Source organism: Xyrauchen texanus, chromosome 16, assembly GCF_025860055.1.
Source record: "Xyrauchen texanus isolate HMW12.3.18 chromosome 16, RBS_HiC_50CHRs, whole genome shotgun sequence".
NCBI lineage: Eukaryota > Metazoa > Chordata > Actinopteri > Cypriniformes > Catostomidae > Xyrauchen > Xyrauchen texanus.
The window spans coordinates 42,683,520-42,709,941 of NC_068291.1; the positions used below are offsets into that span (position 1 = coordinate 42,683,520).

At 38.8% G+C, this 26,422-nt stretch overlaps 1 protein-coding gene across 1 annotated transcript in view; it reads right to left on the bottom strand.

Annotated features, from left to right (window-relative positions):
• LOC127657392 (kelch-like protein 29) overlaps positions 1-26,422 on the bottom strand; it is a 172,303-nt gene that overhangs the window by 82,424 nt on the left and 63,457 nt on the right. The window contains exons 6-8 of the mRNA XM_052146155.1: positions 18,245-18,383; positions 4,992-5,188; positions 1,877-2,136 (exon numbers count right to left, since the gene is read on the bottom strand). Coding sequence (XP_052002115.1) covers positions 1,877-2,136; positions 4,992-5,188; positions 18,245-18,383 — 596 coding nt within the window. The remainder of the gene's footprint in view (positions 1-1,876; positions 2,137-4,991; positions 5,189-18,244; positions 18,384-26,422) is intronic.

The following is a 26,422-nucleotide window of genomic DNA, read 5'->3' on the forward strand; positions in this document are numbered from 1 at the left end:
TATTGTGAAGGAACGTTAAACTATGGTGAAGTAAAGTAAACTATTGTGAAGGAACGTTAAACTATGGTGAAGTAAAGTAAACTATTGTGAAGGAACGTTAAACTATTGTGAAGGAATACAAAACTTATTGCAAAGAATAACTTCTAAATGGCTCTGTGAAACAAAAACAAAAATGACACACTATACTTTACAAATATACCGTATGCTTACATATTGTTTATGCCTCTTTGCTGACAGCAACAAAAGTTATTGCTGTCAAACTGGGGAAAATCTGCTTTTTAGCTTTGCTAAAGCATTGTAACCTGCCTTGCTAAATATACTGCCTACATAGACAGCTATCTTCTAAGGCATCATCTTACCTGAAATGAATCCTCATACTGTATGTGAAAGATTTGAAATGCTCACCACAACAAAGGATACAAACGATGATGTCTAATAAAAGGTATCTAAGAAGGAAGCACAATTATGCTGCATTCAGTTTGGAACAGCCCGCATGCCTTAAAATCAATGCCTTAAAATTCTTCCTAGGTAGGCAGCTCAATAGGTTTTGGACAAAAGCCATCGAGCCAGAGAATTTGAGCCAATGGTACTTTGTGGTCACCAGTCAAAAGGTTTAATTGACATTCTATAAGGAACAAATACATCTTGGCCTGCATTTCTATAGTGATAAATTGAGTTTTTAAGCAGAAATACAGCTCCATTGGATAGCTGTAGTCAGAATGATATGCTTCTTGTGTACAGAAACGAGATTTATTCTGAGCGCATGCCATTTGCCAAGTCAGCTCCCCTCCTTTCTGCTAGATTACAGCATGTAATCAAGCGGCTTTTAGTAGATTTAACATGAAGAAACGACGGCACGCTCCGTAAACACATCTCAGGGTGGTAATCTCTTCACATGCGAAACATGAGCGTGACATCTCAAATCATTCGTCTTACGTATTACCGGGCTCCTTTGATAGCATCCGATTCTGGAAACTTCCACAGATATGAACATCTCTAGAGTCTATTGAAGAAAAAAGAACATTCAGGATGGATAGCACATTTCCTGAAATTGATTACTCGCTAAGCAGAGCAATGATTTATTCTTCTGTCAGAGAAGGACATTTTGTTTTTATTCCATTTTGCCGACACACTCGGTGACGTTCTACATCTTGCCGAAGACTTGCTCTGAAATTCATCTGTAGGGATGGGAATCGTAAGGAAAATGATTCTGGTCCCTTAACAGTTCCATTTATGATTCTGTAAGTACTTTTGAGCAAGGGAAGAAAAATGGAAATAAGAAATGCAATTCTTATTGGATTTACTGCCCTAGGCAGCCTGTCACCAAATGTTGAGATGATTTTATGTTAAAACAGAACAGATTCTTGCAAATTTTGTGTGCACACCGACATTTTGATTAAGATATCTGATTAATTCATTCATTTCAGTCCAGTGAGCAGCTGAAGGCGACTGTGGCAAGGAACACAAAACTCCATAAGATGTTGGTTAATGGAGAAAAATAACTTTGGGAGAAACCAGACTCACTGTGGGGGCCAGTTCCCCTCTGACTAACATCATGAATATAATGCCAATATTTCTTATTTTTTCGGTGGGGTTCGGTGGGGTCCATCCTAAGTCCCCATCAAACCTAAAATACCACCAATTACAACAAAACTCATTGTGGTCTATCTTGAACTTCAAAGTTATTTGAACAACCATTCAGAAATTACCAAAGGTAACTAAGGCTTTATGGTTTCCTCCGAAATAATGGACAAACTAATGATAAAATGACAAGTTTGGTTTCTGAGACTGGGCTTGATAGTTGGAGGATGGTTATAAATATCAACATCAATGTCCAGTATTTGGATTCAAAGATGCACCAGCTCTGGTTTCCTACCTGAACTCTGTTGCCAGGATCCTTTCTAATCCATTTGATGACCGTCTCATAGACCAGCTCCTCAGCTTTAGTGTTCAGGCTGTCGTTGGACATATAGTTAACCAGATCTTCTTTGGAAATATTCAGGATCTCCCCTTGACTGGCCACATCGGGGAAGTTCTGCAGGGCGAACGCTTTTGCCATGTTGTGAAGTTCAGTGCACTGCATCGCCTCCGCCATCTCCAAAACGCCAAGACAGTTACTGGCCGTTAACTGTTTCTCTATAAAAGAGAACCACACACACACGCACACTAACATCAGCTTGAAAACGAACCCAAAAATCCTTTCCAATAAGAGGCTTGGGAATAACACAATTCTTGTACATTTTCTTTTTCCACTTAATTTAATTGCATGCAACCAATTACACTAAATCCATTTGCTTAAATATTTGTAATTGGCCCTAACCAGAGGTACATGTAATGCCAGGTTCCCTGCATGCACTGTAAGAGAAAATGGCATATTAATGTCTTTGCCTTTTATTGTGGTATTTGCACTGGTTGTGTTTTTTGTCCTTTTAAGGTTTGCGTTATGTGAGTGCATCAATTTCAATAAGTATGGGATTGTTGAGTGTCACCGTCATTAAGGTTATATTGGATTTTATGGACCGCACAAGAGTCTACAAGCAGTCAGCATGTTACACTTGCAATAACACATGTTTGGCAAAAAGCTGAAAACAGTTAAAATTAATTTGCTTTAACATAATTGAAATGATGACTTTTTAAAAAATTTATCTAGTATAATTAATTTAAGTTTGTACAACAAGACCTTCATCAAATACATTACTGACATACATTTTTTGGGGGGGGGCCTAGGTAGCTCAGTGGTAAAGATGCTGGCTACCACCCCTGGAGTCGTGAGTTTGAATTCCAGGGTGTGCCGAGTGACTCCAGTCAGGTCTCCTAAGCAACCAAATAGGCCCGGCTGGTATGGAGGGTAGAGTCACATGGGGTAACCTCCTCGTGGTCGCTATAATATGGTTCATTCTCGGTGGGGTGTGTGGTGTGTTGGGCGTGGATGCTGCGGTGGATGGTGTGAACACGTGCTATGTCTCCATGGCAACGCAATCAACAAACCACGTGATAAGAAGATGGATTCGTCTTCCGCCACCCAGAAAGCACATTGGGAATTGGGCATTCCAAATTGGAATAATACTTTTTTGTATTATATTAAACATGTAATACTATATCATATGCATAACAATTGGGGTGTATCCAGAATCATTTCAATGTAAAAAAAAAAAAAAAAAAAAACAGTTCTTAGATAAAGTGACCAATGCTAAAAAAAACATTAAAAAATATTTACTTGATTTTTGTTGTTTTTTTGACTTGGCATCTTGCAGGAAAACAAGTAATGCAAGTTTTGAGAGTTCAAATTGGCCTACACAAAATGTTTATGTGGTTCAGTCCCATTTACCCTCTTCCCAGCATGCACTGGAAAATGAATAATATGGTTGTTGTTTGGCCATTTGATGGTTTTATTTACATTGTTATTGTTGAATTTGTTGTCATGGCAGGTAACTTGTTGTTTTGTGATGTCAGGATTAGTTTGTTTCTCAAACTAATCTCAATTAATTGGTTGACAAAAAGTGACACAAAGTGTTTAAATTACTCTCATTTCATTTTAGTGCTGTCAAATACATTGATATTGAGAAGTCACTTTGTCATCAGCAATAGGAAGGAAACACCCAGTTTACTTTAATTCCTTCAAAACAGCCGTGGCCTCGTTCACACTGCAGTTCAATTCAGTTGTCACTCCTCTTGGTTGTGCTTAAACTAGTTTTGTGTGGCAACTACTTTCTTTTAACCACATTCAGTTCAGATATTTACAGGAGTGAAGATAACATTCTACAACCAAATTCGCTCCCAAAATGCATAATTAATTTGATCATTAATTCTGACTAATTATTCCATGATTTATTCCCAGTAGAATAATTTTTTCTTAGATGACTAGACATGTTTCGTATGTTCAGTAATGTAAAAAAAAAAATTTATAATAATTAACACAACCATCAAAATTGCTTTTAAATTCAAATTCAAAATTGTGTGTGTGTGTGTGAGCGTGTATTTATCACTTTGTGGGGACCAAATGTCCCCATAAGGATAGTAAAACCCGAAATTTTTGACCTTGTGGGGACATTTTGTCAGTCCCCATGAGGAAAACAGCTTATAAATCATACTAAATTATGTTTTTTGAAAATGTAAAAATGCAGAAAGTTTTCTGTGAGGTTTAGGTTTAGGGGTAGGGTTAGGTTTAGGGGATAGAATATAAAGTTTGTACAGTATAAAAACCATTATGTCTATGGAAAGTCCCCATAAAACATGGAAACACAACAAGTGTGTGTGTGTGTTTGTGTGTGTGTGTGTGCGCGCGCGCGTGTGTTTGTGTGTGCGCGCGTGTGTGTTTGTGTGTGTGAGTTTGTGTGCTCGCGCGCGTGTGTGTTGTGTGCGCGCGCGCGTGTGTGTGTGTGTGTGTGCGCGCGCGTGTGTGTGTGTGTATACGCTCAAGCGTGTGTGTTGTGTGTGCGCGCGTGTGTCTGTGTGTGTGTGTGTGTGTGTGTGTGTTGTGTGTGCGTGCGTGCGCACTGTGCACATCTGTCAATCAACATAACACAAGCCTCTGCAACAGAGTGTGAGATTTGGACTTGAATGAATATTCCCAAAACAAATTCACCATGATTGAAGTTCCAGGATATTACAGTCAACAGAAATGTGCACATCTCTTTAAATGGTCAGTTAGTATTTGTCAATGAGTGCATGTTAAATGTGATGGGCAATTCTCAGGAAACCTGTAAGAAAAATGTCCTAGTCATATTTACAATGTGATAATGAGAATTGGGGGGTAAAACGTGCATTTATGTCATGAAGATAATATTAACTGCCCTAAATATAGGCATCATGTTCTTTAATGAGTGAACAATCCTTGAAGTGATTTAAGCTTACATTTCAAACACTAGCTAGTCACAGTTAACTTAAATGGCATCGACGATAATTGCAATAGAAAAAGTTGCATGCTTGGTTGCTGAACCACAGCTTTGGAGAAATGGTAGTTGTTGGTGTACATTAAATCAAGTGCTTACCGAGAAAAGACACACAGACTTTGCAGAAGGTGTTGAACTGAAACTTGTTCGCCGCCTCCAATAATGTCTTGGCGTTGGCCGAGTCGATAATGAGCGAGCCGGTGTAAACAAACTCCAGGAGAATCTCCAGAACGTCTGCACTGATGCTACTCAATGTTAACTTCATCTTATTGCCATTTCTGTTCTCCGCCGATAACCTGGAGACAACACAAAGAGCGTTCAACCACAGCGCTGCTGAGACGTGTCTCAATAGCAGCAATGGAAAGAGAGGATACATGATTAAAATGCAATTAAAACCCCATCAAGCAGCTGAGAGCGAGATTGACTCATTTAGAAGCGGTTCAGTCAGTGTGACTCAACGTTTGAGAAAGTAAGTTTCTCTTCAGAAGTGCTTGAGGGAAAACTCCAGTGAGCTGCTATACATTTTCATACATAATACATATTTAAAGGCATATGGAGGGTGCAGATTGCTTGGCTGGCGATGAGCTGCTCCAGCGTTTCTCGTAAGGGCTGAGTGACAGATGGAGGCAGCTTTGGTTTAGGAATGAGTCTTAACACACTAGTTAAGACCTATAAACCTCTTTAATCTAAGAACGCTGCAAAAAGACAATGCATCCTCTTGAAACAAAAACTCATAATGAGGTTGCACTTTATAAACGGCCATGCGTCTAGACAACAAGCGTCTGGAGAGAACAACATTTTCTTAATTAGTATTTTGGTTTTGTTTTCCAGAAAGAATATCTACTTCAGAGGAGACAATATATCTTTATTTAACAATTGGCAAATTATTTATTCTTGTTTTTAGAATAATTTGTACCAAATTTAGTGAGGTTCATGCTTAAAACAAGAAGAAATAAGCCAATTGGATGAGAAAAGTAAACTTAAAGGGATAGTTCACCCAAAAATGAAAATTCAGTCATTGTTTACTCACCCCCTGTGTTGTTATAACCCTGTATGACTTTCTTTCTTTTTCTTAACACAAATGGAGAAATTGTGAAAAAATGTTGTGCTCAGTGATGTCATAAATGGCTGTTTATGGTGACCACCTCTTAAAGCGTCCAAAGAACGCAAAAGTATAATTCAGAAGAGTAATAAATGATTCCATGAGTCTCACGATTTTGCTATGAAAGCATATGCTAAGGTTTGGTGAGAAACAAACTGAAATCGAATGTATTATTTTGTGAACATATTCACTAACCAATGATCTCCTGTGCACGTTCATGATATGACACGAGAGCAATGGTTCACGAAGCCCTCTCTCAACATTGGGGCGTTCAAGTAAAAACGAATTATGTTTATCTAAAAACAGAACCCAACACAGCTGCACCAAAACAGAGAACAGAACTTACTAAACATGCCTGAAGAGTTTGTAGTCGAAGAATTGATGCATTTCTATGCCCAGCCTTATTTTTTTGTTTTTTATTGACTGGTGCAAGTTCACAGTGGATGGAATTACCCGCGCAATGCCGAAAATAGAAAACAAGCGATCGATAGAATGTACCATCACTCGTCAACTCTGATTACCATAGAAAAGCTCATTTTTAATCACGTGTCCTTTGCCATCAGTTTAGAATATTTCTGTTTGATTTCCGAAAACTCTGTTTAAAAAAATAAGGCTGGGCATAGAAATGCATCAATTCTTCAACTACAAACTCTTCAGACATTTTTAGTAAGTTCTGTTCTCTGTTTTGGTGCAGCTGTGTTGGGTTCTGTTGTCACTATCACTGTGGCCGACCTGTTTTTAGATAAACAGAATGAGTTTCTGCTTGAATGCTCTAGTGATGCAAAGGGGCTGCATGAACAGTTGCTGTAAGCGTTCGAGGAAGTCATCATATTTGGCTTAACTTGAATGCGGGGGGGACCTCAGCAAATAACATTTTTGCTAACCCGTTTGCTCCAACAGCAAAAGAAATCTAAACGATTATGCTTTCACAGCTTTGCAAAAGAAGATATATACATACAGCTATGGAGAACAGCAGTAAGAAGAGAGAAACAGGCCACATTTTCTGTCACTCCCTCAGCAGCTGTGTTAGAAGCCTCGTCGTAACTGCGTACAATGTTATAAATTTACAATCAAAAATAGGAAATCTAAAAAAGTTTGCTACATTTACGTTGTTAAAGAAGGCGGAAGCACGTCCTAACAGGTCTGTAAAAAGGGTCAATAGAGCTGTTCAGGTTGTAGTCTCTCTGGATGGGTTTATATAATGAAGTTTTTGAATTTACGAGTAAAATAAGGTATGTTATAAAAACCAATAGGAAAATCGTGAGGGAGCCCATGGCGAATTAGACTTCCGGGTTCACCTAAAAATTGACGTCATGGCTGAAAATGGCTCATTTGGCCTCTTTGGAGTGCGGGACTTTGGAAAGTGGGCATGGCTAATCCAACGGCTCAGATTGTGGGAATTCTAAAATGGCTAAAATCGCTTAAAAGCACCTTTAAGGCTGTAGCATATTAAACTGGGATAGGAAAAGTTATTGAAACAAGCAAAATTACACATTTCACCTTTAATCAAATCATGTGTTTGTTGCAATTGCAAAAAGTACAGAAACACTTTCATGCAATATTATAGTGCATAGATGGGAACATATAAAAAGACAAGCACACAGAAAACAGACAGACAGACAGACAGACAGTGTGAGGAGGGGTAGAGAATCAGTTCTGCCACAGGGCACCAGCAGCCATCCTACTGGGGAAACGGACCATTCCATGACACGGGGCGAGGGTTTACTTTCAAAGACCTGCTAAAACAGAGTTCATCATGGCCTGCGCACGAACTGTGATATCACTTGGAAAGAGGCAAAGGCATAACATGAGGTGAGCTGAGAATCTCTGGAGGAGGCTGAAAAATCAAGAATGTTACTCCTGAAAAGAAAAACAAAAAGTTTATTGCTGTCAGGTGCAAGTGGAGAAGGAGAAATATTAGGAAACAAAAAAAGGGGGTGGGGGGGTGTGCAGTAAAAGGTGTGAGAATGTGGGAATAAAGGAATAAAAGAATAAAACAGAAATTCAGCCTGTGAAATCACTCAATTACAGAAATGTTAATTGACTTATACTGCTTCTATTACAGTGTCCTTTACTCAGAAAATGGCTTTTGGGGACTTTCTAGTGGTGCTAGCAGTTTTATTCTCATTTCTGCTTTAAAAACATCTAATAAAAAAATATGGTTATCAAAATATTTTATTTCCTCCACTGACTCGGTCTATTATATGGATTAGACTGAAAATTAAAACACAGTTATGAAAGCATGGTACTTACATAAAAATGGCTTTTATGAATGACAGGGGTTTCTAAAACTTCGAAAACTCATATTTTCCAGAAAATTAGGGTGGGTTGAATATACTCATGTGCCTACGTCCTTGGAGGAAACATGGTTAACTGAAAATATGAACTGAAATCTATAAAAGTGATTAGTTATTTGATAACACAACGGCACAAGGGTCAACTATATATAATTATAATTTTATAGATTATATGAGTGGTGGTGGTGTAGTGGTCTAAACCACATAACTGGTAAACTGGTAATCAGAAGGTCGATGGTTCCATCCCCACAGCCACCACCATTGTGTCCTTGAGCAAGGCACTTAACTCCAGGTTGCTCCAGGGGGGGATTGTCCTTGTAATAAGGTTTCTGTAAGTCGCTTTGGATAAAAGCGCCTGCCAAATGCATAAATGTAAATGTAACTAGTACTATCAAATATAGGAATTCTAGGAATATTCTGGGCCACTATCAAAACACAATAATCCTGGTTTGTCTGTTTAAAAATGCACGTGTAAGACAGTTAAAGACAGAAATGCGAAGCTCATATTTCAGTAAAGATGTGTGTTATTTGAACTTTAAAGTTGTCTACCTCCTCATTTTGAGTTAGAACAATTTTTTTCTGGGTGGTTGAACTGAATTACTCTGTGGAAAGATTCGGCTCCATGTAAACAGTCATGCAGGACTCGTGCAGACACCAAGTGAAGAGTAAACAAGCCTAAGATGGATTGCTGGTCTTAAATGGTTAAGCTGGTGTTACTGGTCTAACAATCTGCCCAAGCAGGTGTTTAGCTGGTCGGCTAGCTGATCTCCCAGTATAACCAGCCAACCAGTGCCCAGAAGCCCTCTATAAAGATAAAATCACTAATAATATCCCTTTAAACAATTACACACACGGCATTTAGCTTATTCTGACATTACGCGGCTCCTTACGTGTATTGTGGCAGTTCCGAAGTGAAATGTCCACCGTGTGGCGCTAAAATAGAGTTAATTTGCCTCTCAAACTGATTAAATGTTATGGTTAATGTTCTATCGAGTTTTAAATCAACAAAACCGACCTCACTACCCTAAAGATAAACCTAAACTTCATCGATAATGAGAGAAAAAACAAATGTGAGCAATCACGTTATTTTGTGGTGCTTCAATAACACTTTGGGCTCACATGTGGACTCGTGTGCTCTTCAGGACTTGTACCCCCGATCCTTTGCATCGCAAGTGCAACGCTTTATTATTTGAATGCAATCATCACACTCGAACAAGCTTGTAAAGCAAAAAACATTAAAATTATGTCTAGAAAAATCATTCAAATGCAAAACTTTAAATGAAAATATATTTATTTTAATTATTTTAACATAACATTGCATTATCTTTTATCAAATGAAGTGCTTTTATACAAAATCCTCACATGCTGAAATCTGCTGAACATCACAAATGTGAGAAATTGCTTTAGTACATTATTATGATCACTGTTAATTAAGGTAAACATTACATTACTAAACAGTAGTTATATGTCTTCTTTTCCCATACATCAGCCTATGGAGCAAATACAAGCTTTTTCCCTATTTTCCATTTGGTGTATTATCGAGCACTGCAGGCCAATTGAATAAATAATGCAGCTAAAATGCGACGCACAAGGGTTGATTGTGCATTCAAACATACATTTTCTTCCCAAATATGTCAAGTTCCATTACATTCTGCATTTTATAGCTAATGCCATTTTTATGACTTGATTCAGTGATTCCGTCCGTGCGTGCCGCGACGCAGAAATCATAGGGCCCTACATGCGGTAACCACGGTATAAGTGAACTCCGATCTTTGAATGATTGAATATTACTACATATCCCGTTTGAAAAAGGTGGTGCAACTAAATTAAGCATTAAGTCTTTAACTAAGCCCTTAGTTTAATCTTTATGTTCCAACTTAAGTGAGACCTTATGCACAGCTGGTGTAACCCTACCCAGCAGGGGCGGATCTACCGGGGTGGCATAGGGTGGCAAATGCCACCCTAAAAGAATACCTTGCCACCCCTGCTGCCACCCCAGTTGGCAGCAAAGAATTAAAAGTTATGGCCAATTTGACAATTTACGAGCGCGAATCTCCAATGTCCGACTGCACTGAATGCAGCACGAGATGGCGTCAGAGCGGCAAGAGACTGATCAGTTTGGGAAAATGTGTGTTCTTAGTAAACAATTAAAGCGATGTCCAGTACCTCGTTTGAGTGTCGTGACCTATTTATTTCCACAGTGTATTTATGCTCACTTTATTACAGCTCAGTCCATAGATCTACATGTGTAAGTTTTTCTTTGTATAGTTTCTTCTTGTACAAATGCTGCGTGCGTTTGCTTCCCCTCTCACACCATCATCGCCTGTGTCGTACCTTAATGCCTTTCCGGTAATAATGCCCTTACTTCAATCATACTTCTATCTCCTATTAAGTGAGATCACATTGTATGGTCACTTATTCCTAATATGAACTGTTTCACATGAAACCTCAAATCAAGACATTGATTGCATGAGATTAAGTTTGTCTGTATGAGTTTGTAAATTGCAGCCTGTGCCCTTTTGTAGTGTGTACATACTATTTCTCATCAAACTGTGATAAACGTGATTAAATTAAGTATATATAAGTCTGCCATATGTTGCCACCCCTCAAAAAATCCTGCCCCCTCTCACCACCCCATAAATATTTTTCTAGATCCGCCCCTGCTACCCAGATAAGTAGGGAACGTACCTGACAGAGCATCGTTCATGACATTCAACTGTTGATGTTGTTTCATAATGTGCAGCGAGCGAAAGTGACAAATAGTGTATTTGACACCTATCCCGAGACCCGATCAGGATGCATGGGAACCCAAAGTAAGAGTTTATAAACTGATAACCGACAGTTTAACTCGTGGTTTTTGTCAATGGGAATAAAATTCGTTGTTGTAGTGCCTCAACAACTGCGATACATACAATGAGCCATTTTGCAGAAGTGTAGGTATAGTCATTTTTCAGATTTTTCCACCATTCTGATGGTTGATGTGAACATTAACTGAAGCTCCTAACCCGTATCTGGATGATTTTATGCACTGCAACGCTGCCACATGATTGGCTGATTAGATAATCGCATGGATGACGTGATTCCATCACACCGTTTTGCAAAAATATTAAAACTTAGTTGATATCAAAACACAGAAACTTCAATTTAAATGCAGCAAAGCAATCTGTCAAACTAAACACACTAGCTATCGGTCTCACACTGATGTAACATCTATTCTAATATAGCAACACTCAGCATGTGCCAAATGATGGATGCACTGCCACAAACAAAGCATAAATATACAAAATCAGCAGACAGACTGAATCTCTGGAGATATTGTATAATTCATAAGCAAACTTGCTTCATATCTCTGCACAATGTAAACGAGCCGTCCTAATGGTTATATATTACATCCAGTCGCACATCCACTTAGCAGATGATTTGCTAAATGGATGAATCACTTTTTAATGCGTGTTTTCTCTGAAATGACACATACAGCAGGTGTTCTTTATAGATGATTAGATAAACATGCTCCGTCTGACTGATAAACGACTGACAGATAAGTCTAGTTTCAAAGCACAGGCTGATATGCCCATTCAAGGTGCAGCAGAATCTCTGATATTAAACTCAGATTACAGTTCAAATCGTGAAGCATTTAAAAAAAGAATAATCAATGTTTCGCTTGAATTTGATAAGCATCATACAGACCATTTATTTTTTCATAGATCAAAGATTGAAGTCGGTTTTTAAAATAGCATGCTTTCTGTGTAAACAAGCAAATAATCAGATAGAAATGGTGTACGAGTACTGACATTTTTCCAATTGAAAAGTAGATGAATAAGTAATGCAGGAATGTTTTCAGAATGGTTAAGCATGCCGGAGCTTTGCAGATCACCACAAAGCATTGATTTTATTTAGCCAAACAAAGCTGTTGACTCTCAGTGTAACGTAGCGAGAATATGTGATCGACAGACTGTTGAATGTACTCCGATCAGCCACAACATTAAAACCACCTGCCTAATATTGTGTAGGACCCCCTCGTGCCATCAAGACAGCGCCAACCCGCTTCTCAGAATAGCATTATGAATTATATTCTTCTCAGCACAATTGTACAGAGTGGTTATCTGAGTTACGTCAGACTTTGTCAGTTCAAACCAGTCTGGCCATTCTCTATTGACGTCTCTCATCAACAAGGCGTTTCCGTCCGCAGAACTGCCGCTCATTGGATGTTTTTTGTTTTTGGCACCATTCAGAGGAAATTCTAGAGACTGTTGTGAGTGAACATCCCAGAAATACTCAAACCAGCCCGTCTGACACCAACAATCATGCCACGCTCCAAATCACTGAGATCACATTTCTTCCCCATTCTGATGGTTGATGTGAACATTAACTGAAGCTGAACCTCGAGCTGACAAAGTCTACGGTAACTCAGATAACCACTCTGTACAATTGTGCTGAGAAGAATATCATTCTGAGATGCAGGTTGGCACTGTTTTGGCTGCACAAGGGGAACCTACACATTATTATGCAGGTGGTTTTAATATTGTGGCTGATGGTGTGTGTGTGCAAACCACATATTAAACTTTCCATTTAATCTCTTTGAGGTTCAACTGGATTGAACTGTCTGTTAAATTGCATTGTAATCACATTAATAACTCTTGACAAGGTTATTTTCTACTTTACGGAAGAAATGAATGCACTGTTCAGAATGGCAAGATTGTGACTATGCAATGCTCTGTTTCAAAACCTAGTGAGCTGCCTATGTAAATGGCTAACTTAAGGCATCATGGGCACACTCCCATTAACTGTAAAATATTTTTTGATTTTGCTGCCTTCCAAAGTCTTTTTACATTTACATTTACATTTATGCATTTGGCAGATGCTTTTATCCAAAGCGACTTACAGTGCACTTACAATTACAGGGACAATCCCCCCCCCGGAGCAACCTGGAGTTAAGTGTCTTGCTCAAGGACACAATGGTGGTGGCTGTGGGGATCGAACCAGCGACCTTCTGATTACCAGTTATGTGTTTTAGCCCACTACACTTTTTCTGCACGTCATTACGTCTCATGGTCAAGCGCTCTAGCATTTTATAATAAACTTTTTAGACCTTTAGCTCATACGGATGCATTCGCTGCACATGCACAAAGACTGTCAACGATTGGGGCATAGAAAACTAGAAAAACTAGGATGCATTCGGAGAGTCCGCACGTACTGTGCGAATGATGGAATTTGTGCGAGACATGGCGGTACGTGGAAAACCAACTTCGGCCTTCCGATACCTTCTTTTCTACAAAAACTAAAGCAGCTTTGTATTTATCCTTTCCGGAGAAGACAGTCGCAGAATGCACTGCGACATCCATCCAAGATAGCAGACGATTACTGAGAAATGTCCATTATAAATGTACAACCAAAAACTTTGTATTGACAAAAAGCAGTTCAATTTAATAAAAAAAAGAGTGACTAATTAACCTGTAACACTATTTTAGGGATCAGAAATTAAACAATAATTCATGACTAATATTTACACTTGTAATTGACTGGTTATGGACTTGTTTGCATTATAAAGTATGTATTAAGCCTTTATTGGCTGATTTCTTATTCTTGCTTTACAGCACCTTTCCATTTGTTTTTGTCATAACAATGAATTTATTAGCTAAAAACAAAACATATCAGTAGCTAGTATGATGCAATTGACATCCTTTATAGTCTCTTAGTCTGTATTCTGTGTGAAAGTGCAGCATATAAGTATAAAATACATGGAGAATGCATATAGTGTTTCAACAAAGCAGGGAAGGTTTGGGTTAGGTTTAGGGTTAGGTTTAGGTTTAGGGTTAGGGTTAGGTTTAGGGTTAAGGTAAGGTTTAGGGTTTGGTGTAGGGTTAGGTTTAGGGTTAAGGTTAGGTTTAGGGTTTGGTGTAGGGTTAGGTTTAGGGTTAAGGTTAGGTTTAGGGTTAGGTTTAGGTTTAGGGTTAGGGTTAGGTTTAGGGTTAAGGTAAGGTTTAGGGTTTGGTGTAGGGTTAGGTTTAGGGTTAAGGTTAGGTTTAGGGTTTGGTGTAGGGTTAGGTTTAGGGTTAAGGTTAGGTTTAGGGTTTGGTGTAGGGTTAGGGTTAAGGTTAGGTTTAGGGTTATGTTTAGGTTAGGTTTAGGGTTAAGGTTAGGTTTAGGGTTAAGGTTTGGTGTAGGGTTAGGTTTAGGGTTAAGGTTAGGTTTAGGGTTTGGTTTAGGGTTAGGTTTAGGGTTAGGTTTAGGGTTTGGTGTAGGTTTAGGGTTAAGGTTAGGTTTAGGGTTAGGTTAGGGTTAGGGTAAGGTTAGGGTTAGGGTTAGTTTTCGGGTTAGGGTTAGGGTTAAGGTTAGGCTTAGAGTTAGGTTTAGGGTTAAGGTTAGGTTTAGGGTTTGGTGTAGGGTTAGGTTTAGGGTTAAGGTTTGGTTTAGGGTTTGGTGTAGGGTTAGGTTTAGGTTTAGGGTTAAGGTTAGGTTTAGGGTTAGGGTTAAGGTTTGGTGTAGGGTGTCTGTGGGACTCTAAATAAACAATAAACATGTTGATACATGTTGGTAGTATTTAATCAGGGCTGCAAATAGCATCTGACACTATTTGCTCTTAGTGCAAAGAAAAATATGCTTTTTGTTGCTATTTGCACTAATCAACAAAAGTTTTTGTCTCAATATTTATCTTACACTTATAAGCTGCACATTCACACAGTTTAATGAGAAACTATATAGGATGCATTTTGCACCTTACTAGCTATTGGTAAGAGTGTATTTTTGTTATATACAAAATGTTATTGTCAAAAAGTGGCTTTAACATGGCTTGTGTTGTGCCGTCAACGCACTGCTCAACATCAGCGTCGATCGCCACTTTGTCCTCCAGACGAGCGTCACAGAAAGCGTCACGTATGGGCGATTTTACAAGTTTACCAGACAAGAAAGCAGGAGGTGTGCACAGTAAACATTGAAAACATTTATTACTTTGGTTCATTCATTGCAGGAGTTTAGCAAGAGGTTTTGTTTACTAGCTAGCATATGCTAGTTAGCATGTTAAACATTTGATTTGCCTTCATAATGTTGGAGTTCTTTTTTATATTTCTTGTCACGTTGTACTCTAAAACACGTCAGAGCAGGCAGAAATGTGTGTTAAAATCACTTTGGTGTGCAACTGGAACTGTCCGTGCAAAGACAGACTTTGCGTAAATGCTAATTGCCCAGTAATCATTAGCTGAAGAGGGTAGCAGAACAACGGAAGAGCAACGAGGCGCCAGGCCAACGCTGATGCTTCACTCCAAAGACTATTCGGCAATGCTGACGCGAGTCATGTGGAAGCCGCTTTAGAATACTACCTTACAAGGCAGCTATCTGTGTAGGCAGTAGGCAGCAAGAAAGCTCACTAGTTTTGAAACAAAAAATCTCTCTTTTAACAGATTTAAGGACAATTTAGATGACGTTTAGAGTGTAAAAATTCCCCGTCCAGAGAGCACAGTTGGTGTTCTCTTCTGACATCCAGAGGCAGTGAAACTCAAATAGCTTTGTGAGGTGTATCAGCACATTTTGTGCTTCAGTGAGAACAGACTTACATCTCTGCTGTGTGTTATTGCTCCTAATGCAGTATTCATCGCCACTGCTAGTGTGAGACCTATCCTTGGCTCGACCTAGAGTAAATTTACAACTAAACGCTGTGAGTTTGCAGCTCAATCTTTTCTTGAAACTGCAGTGGACGTATCATGATATATCGATTAATCTTATTTTTACTGCCATCAGCTTTTGTCAGTAGATATCTATCAAAAATAAGTGAGTTTCTATAGAGCACATCAGTGAACGCCAAAGTTTTTTTTGTTCATAAACATAAAATACACAGTTACACCTAAAAAAAGTGTAAGGAGCTGTGTGCTTTTTAGTTGCTAACAAATCTTCTATATTTGACTATCGTGGATGTCCGATTCCCGAACGAACGACTCTTTTGAGCCGGTTCTTTTTAATCTACATAGCAAACATTGCGTGGCCAATAAAGCCCAATATCTGAACGAATTAATCTTTTAAGCCGATTCGTTTCAATAAACAGTATGCAACAATGTTGTCCAATTCCTGACAAATGACTCTTATGAGCCGGTTCTTTTGAATCTACATAGCAAACATTGCGTGACCAATGAAGCCGATTCCCGAATGAATGACTCTTATAAGCCGGTTCTTTCAAACCAACAGTGCGCATCAAGTGTTGTCTGATTCCGGAAAAAATGACTCTAATGAGCCAGTTCTTTTGAATATACCTTACAAACAATGCACAACCAATGACGCCAGATTCCCAAATGAATCTACAGTGCTCAAGCATGTTTGGTGTTGTCCAATTAGCGAAAAAAATGACTCTTATGAGCCGGTTCTTTTGAATATACACCGCAAACAATGTGTGATCAATGGAGCCTGATTCCCGAACGAATCTACTCTCAGCGCTCAAGCATGGTTGGTGTTGTCCATTAAGCAAAAGAATTATTCTTATGAGTCGGTTCTTTTGAATCAACAGTATGCAACCAGTGATGTACGATTCCCAAACGATTGACTCTTATGAGCCAGTTCTTTTGAATCAACAGTATGCAACCAGTGATGTACGATTCCCAAACTAATGACTCTTATGAGCCAGTTCTTTTGAATCAACAGTATGCAACCAGTGATGTACGATTCCCAAACTAATGACTCTTATGAGCCAGTTCTTTTGAATCAACAGTATGCAACCAGTGATGTACGATTCCCAAATGTATAACCCTTTGGAGCCAGTTCTTTTGAATCTATATGGTATATAGACATACATATCTTAAATATAGAGATGTAAGAATGAGAACTGTCAAATTCCTTACGATTTCCATCCCTAAGACTGTGAGTAATTTATGTTGTAGAGCAAAACTAAAACAAGGGTCACCAGGTATAAAAATATATTATACTCACACACACACACACACACACACACACACACAAAGACAAAGATCCCCCATTTAGCCTGAACAGACTGTAGGGGCAAGTGCTGTTAGCGAGCACCTCTGAAGGCCGGAACGGTACACGAGGGGGTGGGTGGCCAGCACCACGCCCGACCGCCTTTGTCTCCCCAGTGGCGATGTCTTACACACCGCACCAGGTACTCATTTTAGGCTGAGTCGACCTAGGGGAGGCCCAGGACCGGTTCAGATATTCGTCACTGGTGTTGGCTATGAGCGGGAATCAAACTCAGGTCGCCAGGTTCACACACACACACACACACACACACACACACATACACAACACTATTTGTTTGGCTCTTATCTTTAAACATAAATCTAATATGTATATTTTTTTACATAAAGCCTGACTACATTTCTTTGCCCGCAAACAACACTGAGTATCAGTATTTACTCGTACAATAAGTCAAAATACTGTACTGCATGTGAATGCTGAGATCAGCATCTAAAGAAAACAGCATGTTTCTAGCACAGCTGGGCAAGAAATTCAATTCCACAAAGCATAAACGGGATCCATGCGGTTTCCAGGTTCCCTTAATCCCGCTAGCTCACTCAAAGCACTGTGTGAGGTGTGTGAATTTCCACGGAGATACGGACTGTGTCACAGCAGGTAACTGCTGGAGTAGGACGGCGAGAATATTGCGTCTAAGCACTTGACTCCGACAGGAAGAGAGGAGTGCTGATCTGATATGCCAAGTGCAATTCTAAACTCTCCAGTTACTGTGGAGAGACATTTACAAACCATTAAAAACGAAACCCCACCAGTCATGTAACTTCTTTGCCCGTTATAACGCAAATTGGCACACTTGGTGAATGGAGATGAAAGGGTCGGATCGGTCGACCTTTTGAGCAGTGAGATACATTTGTTTGCGGGACAGATAGAATGGCTACTGGCCCTGTGACGGGAACCGATGTCTTCGTACCTGCAAGAGATGGGGAGGGAAAAGGACGCGATACAAATGCACCCTACGAAAAGAACAACTGGAGGAAGCAAACCTTTTAATCATGTCCTTGAAATACAAGCTGCAGGAAGCTAGAACATTTTGATGGACTTCAAACTCTTTGCCTTCAACTATTATTTTCAGGTCTGTAAAGTCTTTCTCGTGCCGCTGCTCGTTCAATTCCTTCAACATTTCTGTAGAACAAGAGAAAGAAGAGAAAGAGTGATTAAAGATTCAATTATTCAGTTACATTTTGCATAAACCAAATTAGCCGTATTTTAGGACCATTGCGATCACATTTCTGCAATGTGACATTATTGCCATTAAAATTACGAATATTTAAAAAAAAACATTTTAGCATTCCGGAACATTTTACTTGGAGTTTTTCCGCAATTCTTCCCATTATACTAGTGATTCTCATCATATTCTCATTACTGTAATAACTTGCTATAACTTATAATGCAATCGTTCTTCATTAAAATCAACATAAATTAAAGGCCGTACAAGAAATACTTCTTTGAAGATAAATTATCTGGTTAAACTCAATCATTTGTGGCATAATGTTGATTACCACAAAAATTTATTTTGACTCGTCCCTCCTTGTAATCCCCCGAAAACGCTGATTTAAACAACTTTACAGCTCAAACAATACACAGCTTACATTTCTGCAATTGGCCCCCATTCACTTCCATTGTAAGTGCCTCACTGTAACCTCCATTTTTGCTTGTTTTAAAGAAAAGGAGGGACGAGTCAAATTGTTCGGAACATTTTTTTTGTCCTTTAGGAATTTAAATAATAGCATTGTTTTTTTATGTCACATTTTTTGGGCTTTACGTTAATGCGAATTAGAGGAGGGGTGTCACAATGCAAAACAAATCTTAATGGTCCTAAAATAGGTATAATGTTCTTTATGCAAAATATAATTAATTTTGTTCTTTCTTTTGATTCAGAGGAGAAATATGACCCAGATGTTCACATGAAGATGACACCAATCATTGTTTGACGAAAAACAGGAAATAATTTGTTTGTGCATGTAAAAGGCTGAAAAAGATGTGGAATAGAGGAGTAAAACCATCAAGGGTGAAAATAAACACAGAGTGAATGGCAGAGGGTCAGCATTCTCATTTCAAAGCACATTTGGCAGAGAAAAAACATTAATAAAATACAGCTTCTTTAAAATAATACACATATGTCCACAGCTCTGTTTTATCAGACAATAGAGCCACCAGCTGCCCTAAAATAACATGTACTAAACCAACACCGCCTCTAAATGACAGGAGATGGTGAGCATGTGGAAAACAAAAAATACAAACAACTCAATTTATCATGCAGACAGAAAACAAGTGAGAAAGTGTAGAAAAAACCTGATATTTTAATATAGCATGTTTACTAGCCAACTATATAGCAAAAAATGATTCTCCAGTCCAAGACTAGACCAAGACTTCAGCTCCTACACAGCATATTAAGACATTAGCAACATTTATAATCCATTCACTACTGAAAACCATCAATATTTAATTCAAATTTGATTATAACACCCAATGTCTGCATGCTACGTACTGTTATGCTAATTAGATGGTAAATGGTCTATACTTATATAGCGCCTTTTTAACCTTAACGGTATTCAAAGCGCTTTACACTGTGACACATTCACCCATTCATACACCAATGGTGTAATAGATAAATTAGAGTATCACATTGTTAGCTTAGTGGCATCCTAATGACAAATCCTCTTGGAATCAGTGGTGCGTTTCGTAGAGTTGCACAGTGGATCGATTATTATGAGGTTCCAGTTTGGTTAAGATGCTGCATTAGGGGCAGCTCACACCAAATGTGTTTTTGCATCCATCTGCACTGCTTTTCAATTGTTTTTCCATCATGCCAGGCAGATGTTGTTGACCAGATGTTGCGTTTCGCACAGGTGCGCCGTGTTTTTAAGATGCTGTGTCAAATTAAAGAACTTCAATGTTTAAAAATGCCCCTAAAGTCACCTGCAATATGTTTCGTTTATTGCGCTCCGTCTGGCTAGATGCAAGAATGACGATGTAAACAATCGAGACCTTTAGAGGACATGGTTCTTTTAAATGTATTTTCTGAAATAGTTTATTGCATGCCCTTGCAATACTTTTGATTTTACTACAGTAACCATAGTTGAACTAAAGTATTTATAGCAAAACTATACTATACTTTACTATGGTTTGACTACAGGAGCTACATAGTTCAAATATAGTACTTGTAGTAAAAACATAAATTACAAAATGTTTGCATGGTTTTACTACAGTAACAATATTTTAACCATGACGTTCCTAGCAAAAGCAATTAAATTGTACAGGAAAACCAAAACTATGGTTATAAGAATCATAAGATTTAAAAAGAAGTAAAAAATAAACATGGTTACAACAGTTTTACTATAGTAACACCATATTATTAATTTGTGGAACAAGTATGGTTTTTAAAATCGCAGGTATGGCCACTACTCGCAGGGTTGGCGGTTCGATTCCCAGCCCACACGACTCCACATGCCAAAGTGTCCTTGGGCAAGACACTGAACCCCAGGTTGCTCCCAATGGCAGGCTAGCGCCTTGGTGTGTGAACAGGGCTGGACTGGGAAGAGAAATCGGCCGTTTTGTGGTTCATTCTGCTTAATGTGGCGGCTCATTTTTGCTTATCGCGGCCCATTCGGCACGTTTCGTGGCCGAACCACCACCCCGCTCAGTTCTCCTGATGGCCATTCCGCTCCTGATCATCCCCAAAGTGCTGGAAAAATGGACGAATACCAGTCCAGCCCTGTGAATGTGTGTGTGTTTGGGTGAATGAGTCACAGTGTGGAGCACTTTAAATACCACTAAGGTTAAAAAGGTGCGATATAAGTGCAGACCATTTATGATTTATTTTTGTGGTAAACATACATATATATATATATATATATATATATATATATATATATATATATATACACAGTATATCATTTTGGACATTTGGACATTTTCACTTAGGGGTGTACTCACTTTTGTTGCCAGCAGTTTAGACATTAATGACTGTGTGTTGAGTTATTTTGAGGGGACAGCAAATTTACACTGTTATACAAGCTGTGCACTCACTACTTTACATTGTAGCAAAGTGTCATTTCTTCAGTATGAAGAAAATATATAATCAAATATTTACAAAAATGTGAGGGGTGTACTCACTTTTGTGAGATACTGTACCACAAATGGACCATGGTGTTACTATATAAAAAACTAACCATGTTTTTTCATTTTTGGCAAAATTATCATGATTTTTATTACCATAGTTCCCTATAAATTGTATGGTTAAAATATAGTTACTGTTTAAAATACCATAGTTTAACTATGGTTACTGTAGTTAAATCTTGGTTGTTATTTCTTTATAAGGGATGGATAAAAGGTATTGCGAGCGAGGCTCAAAAAATCATTTTGAGGGAACGCAAAACTATCTAAAACAAATTAATTCCCACCCTGACCTTTAGAGGGGCTCTGTACACTAAAACACCTAATAAGTTGATTTACTCAATTGAATTGAGTAATGATGTCTCCAAAACTTGTGTAATTAAGTTCACTTGATGATCACGTAGAATGAACTTTATAAGCTACTAAGTGAGGTAACTAAATTCAAGTACATTTATCTCAGATATGCTATATAAATGTTGTTGTTTCTACTTAATCATTTTAATTGAATGGAATTAAATTTAACTCAATTAACTTCATCATATTGAATGACCTTAACTATTTAAGTTAAAGAACTAGAGTAGAACAAGTAGACTTAACTCTGTTTTGCTATATAAATGTAGTTGTTTCTACTTAAAGGAAAACTTCCCCTGATGCCACCCCAGATGTGTATGACCGTCTTTCTTCAGCAGAACACAAATTAAGATTTTTAGAAGAATATCGACCTCTATCAGGTGCTTATAATTGAAGTACATGGGTGCTGGCACTTTGATGGTCCAAAAGTCACATTTAGGCAACAAGAAAGTAATCCACATGACTCCAGATGATCAATAAATGTCTTCTGAAGCGAGTCGATAGGTTTGTGTAAAAAAGCACATCCTGCCAGCAGCTGATGACGCAAATGCATCTGCGAGTTCACGTGAGAATTCGGAAGCGGTGCTTATTTACAACAGAAGAATGAATGTCACGTGAGAGTTCAGCCAAACTTCATCAGAGACCTTGATGGAAGTGCCGATTAAAAGTTAAAAACGTTTTAATTATCGACTTATTTGTTAAAGAACTAGAGTACAACAAGTGCCGACATTTATGCATCTAGATGTGCTTCAGAAGATATTCGTTGATTCATAAGACATTCATTGATCGACTGAAGTCATGTGGATTACTTTTGGAGTGTATGGAGTGGTGGTGGCGTAGTGGACATAACTGGTAATCAGAAGGTCGCTGGTTCGATCCCCACAGCCACCACCATTGTGTCCTTGAGCAAGACACTTAATCCAGGTTGCTCCGGGGGGATTGTCCCTGTAATAAGTGCACTGTAAGTCATAAAAGCGTCTGCCAAATGCATAAATGTCGGCACCCGTGTACTTCTATTATAAGCACCTGACAGAGCTCGATATTCTTCTAAAAATCTTCCTTTGTGTTCTGCTGAAGAGAGACAAACATACACATCTGGAATGGCATCAGGGTAAGTGAATAATGAGATAACTTTCATGTCTGGGTGAACAATTCCTTTAATTATTTGAATTGAATGCACTTAAATTTAGGTCATACAATACCACAGCTCAAACAAAAGATATTCTAACAATTCAAAGTCAATCTTTAAATGAAGTTGTTTCTCTACAGAAATGCATAGACACCTGAACTTCAGTTGTACATGCAGAAACAGAACTAAGATACTGTTAACCAGTGTTGCCAACTAGTTTCAATGGAAAGTAGCTAAAGCATGCTCGAAAAGTCACTAAATGTCGCTAGATGGCGTCATATGCTAAATAACATATTTGTGACGTCACCGCATCTCATTTGTATTCTACACAGTGTCCGCCCTTTACATGTGTTTGCTTCTCTGTGCTTACCGTACATACTGAAAAACCCTTTATCTATCAATCACTCAGAGAGAAAGTTAGAAGTGACGTAACTTTCATATCTTTTCTCTCAGCGTTCAGCCAGAACAAACCACTATGTGCATATTTACACACACACACACACACACACACACACACACACACACACACACACACACACACACACACACACACACACACACACAAACACTATGTGCATATTTACAAAAAACTATTCTCCTGTGATAAAGTGCAGAGAAAAGAATAGAAATAAACGGTCAATTTAATTCATGATTGGTCCTTGACAACACTGTTTGCACATGCGCAGCTCATTCACGTCTATGTCAGCTGCTGTGCGGTCAACTGATTGTGCTGCTCCGCCTTCTCGCCTGCTCACATCTCTCTCTGTCCGTCTCAGTGAATAGAGTAGACGCAGAGAGATGTGTGCCTCTGAGTCCGGGCAGGATAGCAAGACCACGCGCTCGCGGGCCAGTGTTGGTGACTTTCTTCTACGGAAGTAGCTAAGGTTTATCCAAAAGTCGCAAGATTTGTCGCTAGTCGCTTTTTAAATAAAAGTCGCTAAAGTGGTCTGAAAAGTCACTAAATCTAGCGACAAAGTTGCTAAGTTGGCAACACTGCTGTTAACATGGTCCGACTTGACAGATCACCCTAATGGTGACATCACACGAAACAACAACTTGCAACTAAACAGCATAAATAATTCCACAAAAGAGCAAAAACCTATATGAATTCTTAACTACAACTAGGTCACTTAAATGACCACATATGTTCCTTTTGATTAATGAAACATAATTAAATAATTCAAGTGCAAGGTATTATAGGTATTCCCCATAGCCTCGATTTTGAGGTTCACCTGGTGGAGAACCTCACATGGTCCCTCAACACCAGCTCTATCACCAAGATAGCCCAGCAGCGTCTCTAATTTCTTCGAAGGCTGAGGAAAGCACATCTCCCACCCCCATCCTCACTACATTCTATAGAGGGACTATTGAGAGCATCCTGAGCAGCTGCATCACTGCCTGGTTTGGGACTTGCACCGTTTCGGACCGCAAAGCCCTGCAGAGGATAGTGAGGACAGCTGAGAAGATCATCGGGGTCTCTCTTCCCTCCATCAAAGACATTTACAAAAAACACTGTATCCGCAAAGCAACCAGCATTGTGGACAACCCCACACACCCCTCACACAATCTCTTTATCCTCCTTCCGTCTGGCAAGATGTACCGAAGCATTCGGGCCCTCACAGCCAGACTGTGTAACAGCTTCTTCCCCCAAGCCATCAGGCTTCTCAATACTCAGAGACTGGTTTGACACACACACACACACGTGTCCTGAGTTGCACTTTAATAACTGTCACTTTATAACTGTCTGCTACCTCAATAACTGCTATGTGCATAAAACACTATCTCATAGTATGTTATGTTATGTTTACGTTTTAGAAACTGTCATCTTTCTGCACTACTGTGTACTGGTCGGCGCTGCACTGTGTCTATTGTCCTGTTCATTGTCAGAAATTTGTTGTACTGTCCCGTACTTTTTGCACATGTTTGCACGTGCACTTTATATAGGTATATATAGGTATTTTATATAGGTATTTTATTTCTTGTAGTCTCATGTGGTCCTGTGTTGGTCCTTTGTTGTTTTTATGTAGCACCATGGTGCTGGAGGAACGTTGTCTCATTTTGATGTGTACTGTACTAACTGTATATGGTTGAAACGACAATAAAAACCACTTGACTTTACACTCAATAGTTTTAGATAGAGTTATTTACACTTAACATTTTAAGTCTTTGGATTTTTTTTAGAGTAAATAAGTTCCAGGAACATAGATATTTGAGTTATGAGCCCCTTGTAAGTAATCTGATTTAACAAATAATGACAACATTAGAGTTTACGGTGTACAGAACGGCCCCTGAGAAGGTAGTTGGATAGGTTTTGAAAAACAAGCTTTATTTATGTCCAGGAAATAATATTCATAACATTTTACCCACTTATGCATGAGTCATTTCTGACATGCTTTATGTATAATTAATAATCTCCGAACCCAATATAAAACACGCAGATTTCTAATTGATTGTGTGTCCTTTTCACCACTGAAAAAACTTCCAAAGTCCCCTAAAACAGCAGGATGCAATACATCAAAACAAATATTCACGACTACTAATAAGAATAAACAACAATCACTTGATATATGCAGAGACCTAGATTTGTGCAACAAAAGATTCTGCACTTCTGTGAGTAAACACATTCAGAGTCACTTTTCAATTTTATATGCAGCTTTCCTTGCAGTAATTTGAATAATCGGCTGGTGTAAACATCTTAGTACCGTTAGAGCAACACATCAGTTTCGCAGAAGTTTGACAAGCTAATAATGAAAAGGACGTGTGATTATCTGCCTAAAATGCTCTCTATTAATTTGAGCTGGGGACAGTGTGGATGGCAGAAATTATTCTCCGTTTTAGTGGGTCAATGTTCTCTCGAGAAGACCAATCATAAAATAGCTCAGGACAGTTTATCAGGCCCAAGAAGACAAATTTTAAAGGAAAATTTTGATATTTTTGTCATTTATATTAACATATATTATGCATTGTACAGTGAGTCAATCTTTGAGCATACATTACAAAAAGTATATTTATAAGTAATATACACTGCTTGGCCAAAAACAGAGCCAATGATTGGATCATTATTGCAGTAAATGTAAACGCGGCGTAGTTCTTGCAGCAAGACTAGCAGCTGTACATCATTGCACCATTAGCGGGGTAACTCCTAGCCAATCACACGTAAGCCATTGCTTTATAAGTCACATTGCTGTTTCAGTGTGCTAACACGGCAACCTCCACCACCCCACCACCACCTGTTGAGGCCCGTCCTGCACAGGGGTAGGCTCTCGCCCCTGCCACCTATCTCCGGCAGGATATGACGGTTCCTAGTACAACTTCTTCAGGCCGCCAGACGGGGCCTACGCCAAAGAGAGACATTACATTTCTCTTATATATCCATCAAATAAATGGCATCTTAAATTTCACTCAAGTCTGCGAGTCTTCCTGATAGAATTAATATGTTTCAGATAACAACAACTCTTTTAACCCTAACAGATGCAGTGTGACTTTCTCATTTCTCAAACAACCATGTCGGAAGACGTATCCTGTGGTCATGGAAAAGATCTTACTGTGTTTCTGTTGAAGGGGC